This window comes from Carlito syrichta, unplaced genomic scaffold (assembly GCF_000164805.1).
Source record: "Carlito syrichta isolate Samal-C Ts95f unplaced genomic scaffold, Tarsius_syrichta-2.0.1 Scaffold288767, whole genome shotgun sequence".
In the NCBI taxonomy this organism is placed as follows: domain Eukaryota; kingdom Metazoa; phylum Chordata; class Mammalia; order Primates; family Tarsiidae; genus Carlito; species Carlito syrichta.
In genome coordinates, this window is record NW_007232863.1 from 133,007 (window position 1) to 149,177 (window position 16,171).

The window sequence follows — 16,171 nt, forward strand, 5'->3', positions numbered from 1 at the left end:
TCACCTCAGCCTCCCAAAGGCGCGGGATTACAGGCTGAGCCACCGAGCCCGGCTTTTAAGCTTTTCTTTACCCTTCCTTTAATTCAAATTCCAGTCATACTTACTGAGAATAAAAACATACATTTCTGTATGTATGCATACATTTAATCAACATTTTAAGACAGAAGAAAAATTAATATCATTTATTCCTATATGTAGATTTTAGGAAACAAATGAAGGAAATAAGTGCAACCTGAAGATGGGTAAGACATATTAATCTTATAGTCTTATCTCTCTCCCTCTCCTTCACTCCCATTCCCACTCTTGCACCTCTCCATCTCCACTTCCATTTCTATCTCCCCTTTATTAAAGAATTAAAAAGAATGCAGGGAACAAAGTAGTACAAGTAAGCTCTAACAAGAAGAAATCACCTGGTTACCTATATTTAAGGCATCATTCCTTTGCTAGTTTTCTTAGTCTATTCCTTTACCTGACCAATAGAACAAGAGTCCAAGTCTTAATCCTCCTATGGAACAGATCACTACCAATCAAATCTTAAGGAAGCTACAAAAATGAACTCTAACACAAATGAATGGGTAATTTGTAGAGTAACAATAAGGAATTAAAATGAAATGATCACAAATATATTTCTAATTCTAATGTATGAAGATGAGATATCATTTTTAGAACACTGGATAAAATCTTATTAGTCTATCCAAGTGTCAGTTTGATCTAACTAAAGACTATCTATGTCTCCTTAATATAATAATATAAAAATGTATTTTTTTCTATAGTAATTTTAAAATAGCTACTGTCTAACCCCCAAAATGCTTTATAGCTATAGAAAGATGGGCAGAAAGAGAGAAACTTAAATACCATCTCTTTTAGGCAGCAATTTCCCCAGATGAAGAGGTCACCACTGTTTAACAGTGTGCTGCCATGTTAATTTAGTATGACAAGATAAAGCAGTAATCTCAGCTCCTGGAGGCTGTAAACCGCCTGCTATCCGGGGACATGCTCAAGTCGATTTGCACTGTATATCACTTTATACAATTGCCATGACAAAGCCCCCTGAGTTCTCACATGTAAATCTCTCTATCCCTCTCCTCCCTTAGCCCCCTCTTTTTCTCTTTCATTCCCATACAATTTCTTTCTCCCTGCTTCATCATGTCCAGGTAGACCACATCCACTCAGCACTAATCTCTGAAAACTTAATGCTCTTCACATGACAAGGGATACACTATACACACCCCTCTCACAACCACTCTGTCAAGTCCCCAATTTAAGAAAAGATGTTCAGGGACTTAGATAATCCATTGATCCCACTTGCATCGGCTTTTATATTTCAATCTGTCGTGTTAAGTTGTCAAGGGGAGCGATTAAACTGATGTTTCATGATTCGAGATTTACTTTCCTAGGAATGATAGTTTTCAAAGCTCGTCTTACTAAGTTCTGCTTAAAGATTATCCCCAAGAAAGCTGGTGTATGCTTACTGGTATAAATCTAGTAATAAAACAATAAAGTGTTTTAGGTAAGGACATTTTGGAGATATCCAGGGTTATAAACATGAAAATGTAAAACTGAATAAAATTTGGATTTTAAAAAAAGTGTCATCTGTGTAGTTCTCTCTGCATGAAGCAAAAACACCATATGTAAAACAGGGGGAAAACATGTTTCTATCTATGTAAAACAAAAATAATTATAGAATCACTGAAAAGGACATAAGTGAATAGGGAAGAATTTACATGATAGGAAATTAAAAGAACACATGAAATACATTAGGAAATAACAAGTCAAGGTTTTAGCCAGTAAAACGAAGACAGGGTTTTATATTTAATTATAAAGAATTAACAGTTGAAGATATACATATTTTGGTTGGATGTGTCAGTTTTAGATGCAACACGTCAGATTTCTGACAAGCGAGCTGTTATATTATAAAAACCCACATGTATTGTGTTTTTCCCCATATCATATTCTTTTAACATAATTTCAAGCTCTTCTAGCTGATAAAATAGAAGAGAGGTCAAAGGACTAAAATGCAATAAACACAGTAATAATAAACAAAAAACTGAACCCCTCACAGTGCCTCTAAAATTCCTGAATGAATAGAAATTTTAAAGTGAAATGAACCATTTCAAAAAGTGAGTGTATATACTAATAAAACCATAGTAATAAACACAAACCCTCTAACCATGTCTTAAAAGAAAGTCATGATGCAGCCTTTAGAATGTTCATGCAGAAAAATCAAGAATTTTAAAATATAGTCTATTCTAAAATATTATTTGGTTTTGTGTTGTTGTGTTGATATTGCTATTTTTCTCTGATAAACTGGAGAAGTTTATATATGAACCTATAGAAAAATGATCACAATCTTCTATCAGAGTGAGCTAGAGATCAACTGGGCTGAGAAAATTAGAAGGGCAATGGAAAGATGGAAAGGGAATTCACATTAACTGAATACTTGCTATATGACAAGCACTATGCAAGGTGATTACTCATTTAATAGTTATATCAACTGCCTATGAGTTAAATATCAATATTTGTATGAGGAAAGTTATACTCAGAGTGTCTTCTGCGAGCACAGGCTTTGGAGACATTCATGAATTTATCCATTTGACTATATTGAAATACTTGCTGTGTGTCAGTCACTATGCCAGATTCTAAAAATACAGTGGTAAACAAGACAAACATGTTACCCCAAAGGGCCTATAGAGTTTTCTACTTTAAATGAGTTTGCATTTCATATGGAAGGTGAAATACATCTGGGGATACTGACAGAACTTACCAGTAAGGCTACTAAACCATTTAAAATGGGAAGTATACATGAGTAACATTCCTTCAAGTGACTAAAAGGAAAACATGACTATTGGGAACCCAAAAGAAAATACAGTCTTTTGTTCTGGCAAACAATAGATCTTGGTCAACAGATGACAAACTATTTAAGAACTATAGCATTTATTAAGTGCTTGCTATGTTTCAGGCATGTCTCAACACCATTTATGAGAATTCTATTATTTAATTCTTATACATGAAGAGGTTATTAATTATTATCACCATTTTCACATGAGAAAACAAAGGCATAGAGATGCCACAAGATAACCTATCTCATATGATTTGGAATTATTATTGGAACCCAAGCAGTTTAAGGGTGAGATAAGGCTCTTTGCCACCAAATAATATGTCTCATCATCTTATTAAAATGTTGTTTCAGCTTGGTTTTGGTTGATTTGGTTGTGGTGGCGGTGATGATGGAGGCATTTGCTGTTGCTAAATAACCTGAGCAAAAATTTGGCTGCCGGTGAATAATATTTTTGATAACTGAATGTGTCATAAATATTTGATTGACAGATAAGACCTTAGGTTGAATGAATGGTCTCCTTTTAATGACAACAGATTGAGATTTCTACAGTATTTGATGTCTCATTTCAAAAGTTTTTCCTTAGTTTAAGATTTTCTTATAGGTTACTTAAATTTATAATAATGAATATATTTGATTTTAATACAATGTAGCATTTCTTCTAAATCACAGAACTTGAACATTTATTTAGGCACTTGTTTAACTAATAGTTATCAGTTATTACTATACTGAGTAACTGTTATATGTCAACCACCACAGTGCTTTATAAACACTGTAAGCACTTTCTAAGTCAGAGACTATTTTTATCATTCCCATTTTACAGATGGCAAAAATAAGGTACAAAATTGTTCATAACTTGCCAAATGCCATACATTTGCAATACCAAACAGCAAAACTTGGAAATTACTCAATAATGTCGTCACTACAGGCCATGGGCTTAACCACTATGCCATATCAAATTTCTTTTAGATAGAACACAAATTAATACTAATTGTTACATTAAAGGGTTAACAAAATAATCCTTTGGAACCCCACATATTGCCAGACAGCCAATATAGAACTTCTTGTACACATTTTAAAATAGTCAAATCCCTTGGCCCATTTACAGCCAGCTAAAAAGATAAAAAACGTAAGTTATATCTGAGTTAGCATAGAATTAGTAATCAAGTAAAAATACTGCTTGCCCCACAAGCATTTCTAAAGCCTTTTAAAATTGTTTATTCTGATAAACTATAAAAAAAAGATTTTAATGTTTATATAAGAGGAGAGGTAATGAGCACAGTTATTAAGTCCTTGGACTCTAAAGTTGTGAACCCAAACACTATCACTTATTTATTAGGTAAGTCACTTTAACTACCCAAGACTGTTTTCCATCTCTAAATTGAGGATAATTACAGTTGCTTACTGAATAACTTACTGAATTGATACAGGATTGGCTGAGATAATCAATGTAGGGTGGCTAGTACACAAAAAACATTGAAACATTATACATTCTCATTACTAATTATTAGATACTACATTCTAAAAAACATTGACTGAAATCCCCCATATTTGAGTTGCACTTAACAGACTGAAGACTAGTTGTAAGATATTTTCACACAAGACTCTCATAGTTGCTTCTTATGTTCTACTGATGACCCCGGGGATATCAGAATCTCAAACGCACAAGAAGAATATTCTCTGACTCCTATCATTCCCAGTGGTGCAAAACATGCCAGCTACTGCCATAAAGCCTGAATATGGATATTAGTAAGAGTCCAGCAATCTCCCATCCTCCAGGATGTATGTTTACACTGAGGAAAAGGTATAGAAGTGGCCAGTGAGGTGGTTGCAAGGCTTAGTATATTATTAAGTGCAATGCTGTAAATTATTGTAACTTATTTTTCTATTACTCATTAATAATAGGTTTTGAATTTTTATATGGTACCTATTTTTACATTTTTTAAATAAATAAACAGCTATTCAACAGTACCTCTCGAGTTATACCCGTCTTTTTTCATATCCTTCCTCTGTTTAAAATTTTTCTTATTAGAATATTATTTTGTAGTTTGCAGATATCAACAAACAAGATTAACTGTTTTATCTCAAGACAGGTTAGATTTTTAAGAGCTATGAAGAGACACTGAAGTAAACACTGCTTCTCTATATAATGATAACATTGTTTGCCCTGCTGCCACAGAAGCAGCCTTGACTAAATAAGACACAAAATCCAGTCACTTGTGTTCATTTACTTTATCATGTGATGTCAGTGTCACAGAGCTGGCCAAGGGTGTTCTCCTTATATTATACCTCATCTGCTCACATGGATCATTCCTAAAAATGGTCTATGAAAAAATTTTAAAGAGCATTTTGCCTTTGCACAAAGGAGATAGGTAACCAAACAGACCATTTATAACTGTCACCTTAAGTCAGCTTTACATTTATTTCCCATTTTAAATATGAAAGAACTCCCAATCCTACCTAATGGGGGGGGGGGAGAGAACACAAGAGAGAATTACTTTCTAAAAAAGAAATGGGGAAAGTGGCACAAAATGATCAAAACTAGTAGTATATTGAAATACTATCATAAATTCAGTTTTAATGTCAGCTTTAATGCCAGTACAAATTATTAGCATTTCAGACTGTGTGGAATAAGGAAAGGGTTTAAATATACTTAATGCTTTCAAATTACCTAATGTTGCACCAATAGTGTTCTAAGCATTTTGAGTTCAGATAGTCTTTTCTTAAGGAATCATTTTTCTTGAAAATGCCCCCTCCTGTCATCCTATTACATTTTTCTGTATTACAGAATGTTTTTCATTTTTTAATTTATCACCTCAAAGCTCAAGTATTTGTCTTTGTACATACTTTTAAAAGAGAAAGTTATGTGAGTATAACTACCAAAATATGTGAAAAAAAGAAATTTAAATGAAAATCCAATGCTATACTTCCTTATTTCATAACTTCACTTCCTTAAGATCCAAATGAAATGCTAATAGTTGTATTTTTTAAAGAGGTTGCTATTCAAAGGTCACTTTTCCCTTTTTCAATGCAATTGGTAGTTGCTGTATCTAACTGATATGACCAAGAGAGAATATGGTAGAAGCATTATTTGAAATAGTTGAGTTTCCCATGGATAACAGAGTTACCAAATCTTACAGAATTCATTTCAATCCTACAAATCAGGGACCAGCAATGCAAGATCCCTGTTTCTTTTGGATTCTTGAGTGATTGTCATTTACAAATATAAAATTTTTAAAAATGATAAATGCACTACTATTATCACTTATACTGCATTTATATACTGGCATTAACATCAAAATTACTTTCTATGTATGTAATGATCTCCTTCCCTCTTTCTTAAACTTTTTACCAAACTCTATAAAAATCTCAACTTTTAAAAAAAAATGAAGATAAAAGAATTTATTTAGCTAAATCAAGAACTGATTGGAAACAGTGACAAATGCTATTAAATAATTGAAAATGAAAGCTAGTAACAGGTACATAAAGAGCATAGGTATCTGCTAAAGCACTAGCTCCCAGACATTTGGATTCACTAGGTACAATTTCAAAAAATAATTTGGGAACCAACATAGGGTTCCAAGTCTTGTTTTTCCAAGTGAGGGTATTGAAAATAAAACTATCAGCATCACATCATAAAAGAAAAGTAAAATAAAATAATCTCAGAAAACACTAAAGAAATGCACTGTATGCTTTTAGGAAGAACTCACTATACTGGTCCTGCTTACTAAAGACCAGTGAACACTTTATCATAAAACCAATAGACCTTTGTTAATCACATGTAGTAACAGAAACCTAGACTGACTACAGGAAGGTCTGGCAACCCCCCATAGGCAATATATGTAAATAAGAAGGAAGTATGATTCAGAGCACAATGGTGCTGATTCTCCTACCCTGTCTTCCTTTCTGATAATGGCTCTATTGAGATCCACAAGAGTACTCATTAAGAATGTTTTCTGGTAGAAGCTAATTGAAAGAAAGAGGAAGAACAGGAGCAAAAGAAGAAAATAATCAAAGAAATGAGGAAGAATTGAAAATAACTGTCCATGACACAGAATGAAGTCTGGTTGCAAAGAAACTTGTCATTATTTTTAATTTTCTAATATAAATAAGTTTTTCTTTAAAAAAAACAAAAACAAAAAAAAAGGATGTCTGAGAAAAACAAATGAGATAAAGATGACCACCTATCCAAGCCACAAAATCAGGAACACCATTCACATAAGTCTCCAGCATTACTCCTTAGTGTCCTTGCTATTTTCAGTATTCCAGCCAAGTATTTCATCATTCTTTCCACTTCATTCAAGGTGGTCACTCAGATAAAGAAAGAAAACATTTAAAGCTTCAATATCTAAAATAGTTGCTCTTATCCCTAGTAACGTGAGGCACATATTTTACTAACTTTTCCCCATTTTATATTAAAAGCTTCAATGTACACTTTACTATGCATATATTGTGTTCAGTATTACTATTATTTTTAATTTGCTTTTTATGAGTTATTTCTGCTAGTAAAATAATATTTACGGCAAAATCAAAACTATATTCTAGTATAAAGACCTTAAATTAAAAATAACTGATCCAATGTACAGGAGTGTGTATATATACATGTATGTTTTTAAATATCTAGACATCTAATAATTATTTTGGGTGGAAACAATTTCTATTTTTGATCCCCCAAAATGAGATGCTTTTCAACTGTAAATCTCCTGTATCAGGGCTCTAATATTTTATATTACATTATGGTGACTTTTAGCTTCTCTACCTCTCTATACTACACAAAAGCTACATGAGGAAAGAGATTGGTTCTTATTCATGTCTATGTCTCTGCTGATAAGTATTCATTTATGTATTTGAGTTCAGCCTTTCTGCAACACACCTTATTAAATGAAAGCCACTAAATTCCATTAGATTAAATCTTTTTTAAAAGCAAGCACATTTCCCCTCCACAGCATAAGTTCTTGCCTGTTTCTGTGCCATGGCACAGTCCTGCATAGGGATATTAATAGTAGATCCTCATTAAGTATCCTCAACTATCTTACAACACCCACATACCACTTTTTTTCATGTGAGAGAATACTCATTAATTTCTCAAGGTCCAGTTAACTTTACACTCAACAGTACTACTTCAAATACTGTGGACACCATATGAATCACAGTTTTCTCAACTTAACATTGGACTCCTCCTCCTACCACTGGACTGAATGGAATGGTATGGCAGTAGGACAAAATGATCTATTGCACAACTTATCCAGTGGCTTTGATGGACCCCAACTGATTGTTTTTCACATGTCCCCATTCCTGCTAGCCCTGGGGGTAATTTCCCAAAACAATGCAAGTGTAATGATTGAACCACTTACATTTAAACACAAGCCTGGGATTATATCTTGATAAACAGCTTCATGTGGTATTTTGTAACAACATTTACAGAGTAATGCTTGTAACAATGTAATTTCATTGTATGATAAACATCAATTTACCATAAAAAACAAATACAAATTCGTCAGCGTTTTTTTTACCTTGTTTCAATTGAATTGGCCTTGTTCAGATAAGCAAGCCTATCTCTTACAGAAACAACAGTTTATAGATAAACTGTGTGAAATCGGGTATGTGTGTGTAGAATTATATTGCCTACTATCATAATTTTATACTGGCACACTGCACATATGGCTTCCAATCTTACTTTATCTGAATCTTTCTGAATCTATTCTCCATGCTATTAAACTGAGCACATTCCACATTGTTCAAAAGTAATTACACTTTTGTCTAGAGTGTAGGAGACTGCTCTCCCTAAACAATGAAATTCTCATTATTAGAACTGGCACAGTAACCACAGTGGTTTAACAACAGTATGCATTATAGCATCACAATAACTTATGCAAAGTTTGATGTACAAAGGTAACCAGAAATTTTAAAGCTTATAAAAAGCACCATATAAAAATAGGAATCTTTACCATAACATAATTAAGGCCCTATTCTGTAACGTATTTTTAAGTAACACATGCATTTTTCTCTTTTCCTTGTTAAATTTTCTGAACAGTATTTCACACATAACACTATCCTAGTCAAACATCGAAAACACATAACTGACTGTTAAATTGTAAGCAAAATTCATATAAAGGGTATTTCAAGACATAGCTATAATATAGCAATTAAAATTATTTTGGGTAAATAAAGCATCCCAAGAACTGAGAGTGAGCCTGAGCAAGTAAAAGCCTCTTTCTGTCATGTGCATTGAATGAATTCTTTCAGTTTTTAGGGTTGGTTTTCATACATTGCAGCCTTAGCTATAATGTTATACTTGGGTTCCCAGTTATATTTTCAACCTCTTTAGATTATCAACTTAAAAAGACTTCTTTTTTTTCTTTTGGTGAACTTCAGGAAGAAACTGACTAATGTTTAATGTTGCTTTATGATAATTAGTGTCTTTAAAGTTTAAGCACATTGACATTAAGATGTATGATGTTATTAAACTAAGGCTATATATGGAGAGTTCTTTAATAATTCCAATAAAATGTCATGAATATAAACAATAAATGAGATACTAATAACATCATACTTTCAAATTCAGTGGCTCTGTAAATGTTAAAAAATTACACACACATAGTATTTATTTCATAATAAAATTCAGCTAACTCTAGAATGAGCAATTTAAATTATTTTTAAAATATAAATATTATACTGTTCACCCAACACAAAAGTAGTTTAAAGAGTCAAAAGAAAATATGGCTGAAATAGAATATAATTTTTATATTTTAAAAATTTCAACTGATTATTCTGGAACCACAGGTGGTCAAGACTTTCATTTCACGTCACATTTGACACAGGAACAACAATCTAACCAACAGAAGTAGCATGTAGCCAGACAGAAAAATGAGCATCAAAATGGCCACCATAGAGTTCCCTAGCTGCTCCTGATGCTGCTACTTGATTTCTTTTCAGACTTACTCTATCCTCTTTTGGGGTCCAAAACCACTCATGTTAATTGACACAAGGACATATTCAAGATAGGCTTTTCCATCATCAAATAAATCCATCTGTATCAGAACTATTATTAAAAAGGAGTCAGAAATTATAGTGATTCTTGCTTGTCCCTGAAATTTTGACTCGATAGCTTCCAGAGTCTTGATAAAAAAAAAAAAAAAGACAATCAACGACAAAAAGACAAGAGGAAATTTGACCATCAATAAGAATAAACAAGCCGGGTTTGGTGGCTCAGCCTGTAATACCGCACTTTGGGAGACTGAGGTGAGTGGATTGCCTGAGCCCGCGGGTTCGAGACCCGCCTAGGCAACTTGGTGAGACCTCATCTCTACAATAAATCAAAAAATCAGCCAGACATGGTAGTGCTTGCCTGTAATTCCGGCTACTCAGAAGGCTGAGGCGGAAGGATCGCCGGACTGCAGTGGCCGGGAGCGGCCAATGCACTCCAGTCTGGGCGACAGAGTGAGACTCCAACTCAAAAAAAAAAAAAAAAAAGAATAAACAAAGACTGCCTTTCCCTTCTTGTCAGAATCAGAATTTCCCATTGCTTTTAACTTTTTGAAGATTAGGTGGGAATCAAATTTTGCTATTAATAGCTTGGCAGGATTATTAAAGCTTCAGAAGGGAGCAACAAAATCAGTCTTTTTCATAAACTTATAACAATCTCCGTATCTTATGTTGATTAGAAATCTGATAGTACTTTATAAATATATGTATATGATATACTTAAGAAAGTTCATCTGTTATACAGTGTGCACTCTGAACACTGAGTAAAATCTTCCAAGAATAAGTGAACTTTTAGTATTTATATCAGTTATAGCTGTCTGGAAGTTGCTCTTAGTTAGTTAGGCACTTAGTTTACTTCTCCAAAATACTAAAGCAATAAACACAATTTCAGAAAGGAGGAATTACATCCTTATCTGACTCCATTCCAAACCTTAACACCTGCATACCTTGAATGTGAACAAGGCATCCTGATTCCCCAAAATCTGTATAGGGCAATAGTAATTAAGTGCATAGAACTTTTATTTCAAGAAATAATTTCCAAACTAATTTTATACTGAAATTATCACTCTATAACTTAAGTCAGCATTGCAAGGATCACTCAACAGTTTCACTTTGTCTCTAATCTAATCGGGCAATACAAACTACACACCTCCCAGTATCTCTCTGCTTTATTTAAGAATGAAGCATGAATGTCACACATAAATGGGCAATGAAATTTGATTTTTTTTCTTAAATTGAACTCCATAATATAAAGACTATGAAACATTCTCTGTTTTCAAAGATATGGAATAGAAAAAGAGAGAAAGAGAGAGAGAGAGACTTTCTGTACTGAAATAAAAGGACCTATTGTGTGACTATGACAACGGCCAGCCTAGTAGCCAGAAAAAAAAGAGAAACTATTCATGTTGGATAATAATACTATAAATATATTCAATAACTTTGACAAATGAGTAACATATATCTTATTAGCTTAATATATCATGATTTCTGGTTTCTGAACATACTATACTAGTAAATTCTACCTTAGTTCTAAAATTGCTAGATAATAAATATATTCACTATAATTTAGTGTCTTCAACAACTTTGCCTAAAACATATTAAGTATTTACTCATCCAAAGACACTCAGCCGTTTAGTGAATAATTATAAGTTGAGTATCTATTGTATGCTAGTTTCCAGAAAAAAATACACACACACACACACACACACACACACACACACACACACACACACACACAACTATGTCTTCAAAAAGAAATACAGTATATGGAAAGAAAGAAAAGTAAATGAATATTTACTATGAGGACCATGAGAGAAAATATAAATAAGTGTCATGGATAAAAGAATAAAGCAGTAGTCATTCTGCCTTGGGCAGTCAGTGAAAACATCTAAGAAGAGGAAATTTTTATATTCAGTCTTGTGGGAGAAACATAATTCACCAAGAAGTTCACATATGAAGTGAAAGTTTTCCAGGCAGAAAAAATAAAACTGTGTCACTCAAAGATTATCAGGTATATTTATGAACATGTATGAAAAGCTTGGCATGACCAGAGCATTGGTTCTGAAGAACAATATGTTAGGAGATCAAAGTCATAGCTTGATGCTAGTCTATATAGAGTTTTTTACTAAGATAAGGAGTCTGGGGCTAAATCCTGTAAGCAACCGGGCACATAGTTTCAAAAATGAGGTAAACAGTCCAAGTCATCTCTCAGGGAAACAAGTATGCTGAAAGTTGAAAGAAAGTTTGGAAAGAAAGCCTGAAAATTTGAAATCATAGAGTGACTCTTCTAATTATCTACACAAGAAATGAAAAGCAGCTAGAATCAAGAAACATGTGAGGTAAAAATAAATTTAGAAACCAATTAAATGTTTAGTAAGAGAAAGTATAAGTGCTGATGTCACTAAAATTAAGGAGAAGCATTTGTATCCAAACTGTATTAACTTCTAGAAAGACAGACCTTAACCTTTTGGGGGGTCCCAGATCTACTTAAGAATGCATGGAAATCATAATGTTTGCTACTCTGATAAGCTCATATCTACAGAATTCTGTATTCACTTGTAGGAGATCTATAGACCCCCAGCTTAGAACATCTACTTTAGATGGAGTTCTTTAAGGAAGAGGATTATGTTTTATTCAAATTTATTTCCATAGTGCCCAATGTAAAATTTGGTATAAAACAGGCAGCTCATAGTTTTTTTAGTTAGAGCAAATTCTCCATTAAAAATGGAATAGTTTCATTTGCACTGTTTCCATCACAGCATCCCCTAATGCCAACTAAATTATGTAATTTAATACTTTCTCAGGCCCATCTTGGCGGTACTTAAAATAATCTCCCCTTTTTCTTTTTGGTATCTTTCTAGTCATAACTATTTACATTCATCCTTTCAAATTTGTATGTTTGTGTTTATCACAGGCAAACCAATCCAGAAACATTCCCAATTAGATGCTCTTTGAGAGAAGATAGTGGTCAAAATATTGAGGGAAAGGGAATTAGGGGTAATGCAATGCCTAACAGAGTGTCTGACTTCATTACTTTGTTTGACCTGTGTACTACTACTCCCCACCTCCTTTGTTTTCCTAGTTTTACCTTTTTGAGAAGAAAACAAAAAGTTTTATCATTGCACATAACTAATATAAGTTCATAGCAGAAAGGAGAGGAGTAATACTAGGTGGTATGATTTAACTTGCCAAGTACTAGATAATCAGAATACAAAATACACCTGTGCTCATGTGAAGAAACAGTTTCCATGTTTGTAAGCATGGATTCAAAGACAGATGACTTGGGTAAATCCTATTTCTATTACGTATCAGTTGTGATGTGAGCAAGTTATTTAACCTCTTTGTACCTCAGTTTTCTCATCTGTAAAATAGAATTAGTAATAATACCTCACTGAATTATTGGAATAATAAATGAGCTATAATATTATTAAGACATGCTTAAAACACTACTTCTATGTAAGTTCTATACATGAATGAGCAAAAACATTATTTGTGGTGGGAGAATCTCAGCTCACAGTCAAATGCCCAAATAAATTTTGGCCTATGAGGCCAAAATGTTAAATAGGAATATTTAATTATAATGTGAAAACTAAATATTGTGTCTACTGCACAGCTATCAGAAGATGGCTGATTCTTCTTGTTGATTTAATTTCATACCCAGTAATTCAATAGCATGGACAAGTGAACATATTTCAGCACTAAATATACTAATGATGTACAAGAATTTCCTTGGAGAAATAAAACAAAGATATATCAGGATCAGATATACCTGTCCTTAAAGGTATGAGAATGTAAATAAAACATATTTCTGTTGTTGTAATCATGTTCAAATTAGTAGCACTGTCATCCTTAAATTAGAAAAGGAAGAGAGGCCACAAAAACGTGCCATCCACCTACCTAGCCGTGTTAAAAAGGTGAGGGTGGGTTTACTGGGAGCAAAGTGGCCTGCTACGTTGTTAACATGATAAGTTTATATATTTAAGCTGTTAAGAAGGACCACAATGTCTTATTTGTGTTTGTTATGTGCTGTTTACATTTTAGCCAAAGAGGCTATGATGGCTTCTCTCTTCTTGGTCAAAAAGTCCCAGTTTCCTAATCATCTGCAGTGATCCAGACACTAGGATAAAGGGTCAGAGGAGTTATCCTGAGTTGCATATCTTAGACTAGAATGCAACAGGGAATTACTTAAATAACAGAACAACAGTGTGAATGAGACTGACTTAAGAATTGCTGCAGTCATATTAGGAAACTAGGGTCTCTATGAAATATATTCTTCCACAAAATTTCAAGTATTGTAAGGAATTCTGTAATCCAATCTAGGCAAAACAAAAAATGGAAAAACACTGATTTATCATGGTTGAAATGTTCAAACTATGCTCACGTAACCCTTTCTGAAAAAAAACCCTTTTATAAAGACTATGACATTGAACTTTCACACTAATTTAAATGTATTACTTTTACATTATTCTCATGTTTTGCATGTCTTCTTCTTTAAATTGCCTCAGAAGCAGGAATTCTTTAAAAAACAACAACAAAAAATTGTATATTCCAGACTCCCTATTGAAACAAATTTACTTATAAAGAATTCTAAGATGTCAGAGTTGAATCTTATATATGGTTATTAAGTAGATGATAAGCATAAAGCAAAGGACTGAAGCCAAAGTATCAGAAGAGTAGACTGGTCAAAACTGAGTGTCGGCACAATAGACTATGAGAAACCTACCATTGTATTGTGCTGAGAAGTGGGAGTCCTATGGCCACAAGTCTCTTGCGTCAGCAGAGAAACTGGCTGAAATTCCTCAGAGTGAGGCTTGTTGGGAAAACTCACATGCAAGGGAAGGTGAAAGGCTGGGAGCCCGTCACTCTCCTCTTCTTCCACTTTCTGTCTGCTTGTCACCATGGCTACCTCTCCATCTGCTTCCCCATACGGAGAGGCTGGTCGCTTGGAAGACATCCTGGAAGGAACAAAAGAGGAGAAAATAATGAAACCTCCACATAAATCCTTAATGCCGTCATTGTGTGGTTAGGGGCCATTGTAACAGAAATGCCTTTTTGTGCTAGCAGAGAGCAGGAAACCATCCAAATACCACTGCAAAGCACGCACAATCAGAAACAATGGCCAAGCAGGTAGCAACAGAACAGTGCTTGTTTGTTGTGAGAATAATACACTAATATAGCACTCTCTTGTATTCTGGCTTCTTAAACAAGAGAATTCACCTAAGAACACTGCATAATGAAAGACCATTTCATTTTAAAGGAAAGAAAAATACCCATCTAGCTTTACAGTCTGGTAGACATTATTGAAGACAGAACATCTACGAATGGCAAATACTGTTGGCAGTTTAAAAGAAGAGAAGTAACTAAATTTTTTTCATCCAAAAATAAACTCTGTAAGTAAATGAGTGCCATTCAAACAAATTTGCATTTTATCAAAAGTAGATTATTGTGAAATATAGAAATATTCATTATAAGCAAACCTTAGAACAACTGACAAAAAGTTTGATATTTGAGGCTTACTAAGGATTTAATTAATTTTATGATCGTTGTTAATCTTGAAACAGTTAAGAATTTTCTTTCCCTCACCTCCCAAAGTCACCCAATTTTGTCATTTAGTTACAAAAGCAAAGCTGCAAGGTAGTTAAAAAGGTAAGAATATAAAAAATTTCTATTTTATTTTTACAACTCTATGAATGATTTAGATGTGAATAAATCTTAGATTTATTTACTCTTTAGAATATTTAAATTTTAAGAAAATCCAAAGAAGAATATTTTGTTTTGATGAACTAATTGGCTTACATAATTAAATAAGAATAAAACATTTTCTTTGTACTTGAGTCTGATTCAGAATATTACCAGAGTTTAAAAATATGTTGCAAATATTTTAAATAGAAAGTTATTTTTCCTTTCACTGAAAGTTTTACATAGAAATAAAATCAAGTAAAAATGTTTAATTAAAAAAAACTCTCTTGTAGTATTTACAACTTGATTTGACCTTGAAAAGGTTATATTTTTTGTTCAACAAAGAGTTTCCAGAATCATTCATTCTTATTCTAGGCCAGTGAGATAGGAGGCAGGAAAGTATTTACTAACTGCCACACCACTTCTTTCAAATGTATTACTGATTTTTAAACTTAAAATGTGTTCTTCCCCAAAAATGCTTCCAATCTCTATTGAGTAATACTATTATTTAAAACTACAGTGTGGCCCACCCACCCTCAAGAAACAAACAAATAAAAAAACCCAAAATGAGAAAAACAGATTGCCTTCTAAGGGTTTAACTGTAAAATCAAAATAAAAAGTCTCCCATTAGAGAAACGCTTCCTGATCAACAATATTTAACAATAAACTGAT

The 16,171-nt window shown here is 33.2% G+C and overlaps 1 protein-coding gene across 1 annotated transcript in view; it reads right to left on the reverse strand.

The window, feature by feature from the left end:
• Positions 1-16,171, reverse strand: part of LOC103255960 (transcription factor SOX-5-like) — a gene marked incomplete at its 3' end in the record, with an annotated part of 191,995 nt that overhangs the window by 121,663 nt on the left and 54,161 nt on the right. Inside the window, exon 3 of the mRNA XM_021710374.1 lies at positions 14,649-14,775. Within this exon, the coding sequence (XP_021566049.1) occupies positions 14,649-14,775 (127 nt within the window). The remainder of the gene's footprint in view (positions 1-14,648; positions 14,776-16,171) is intronic.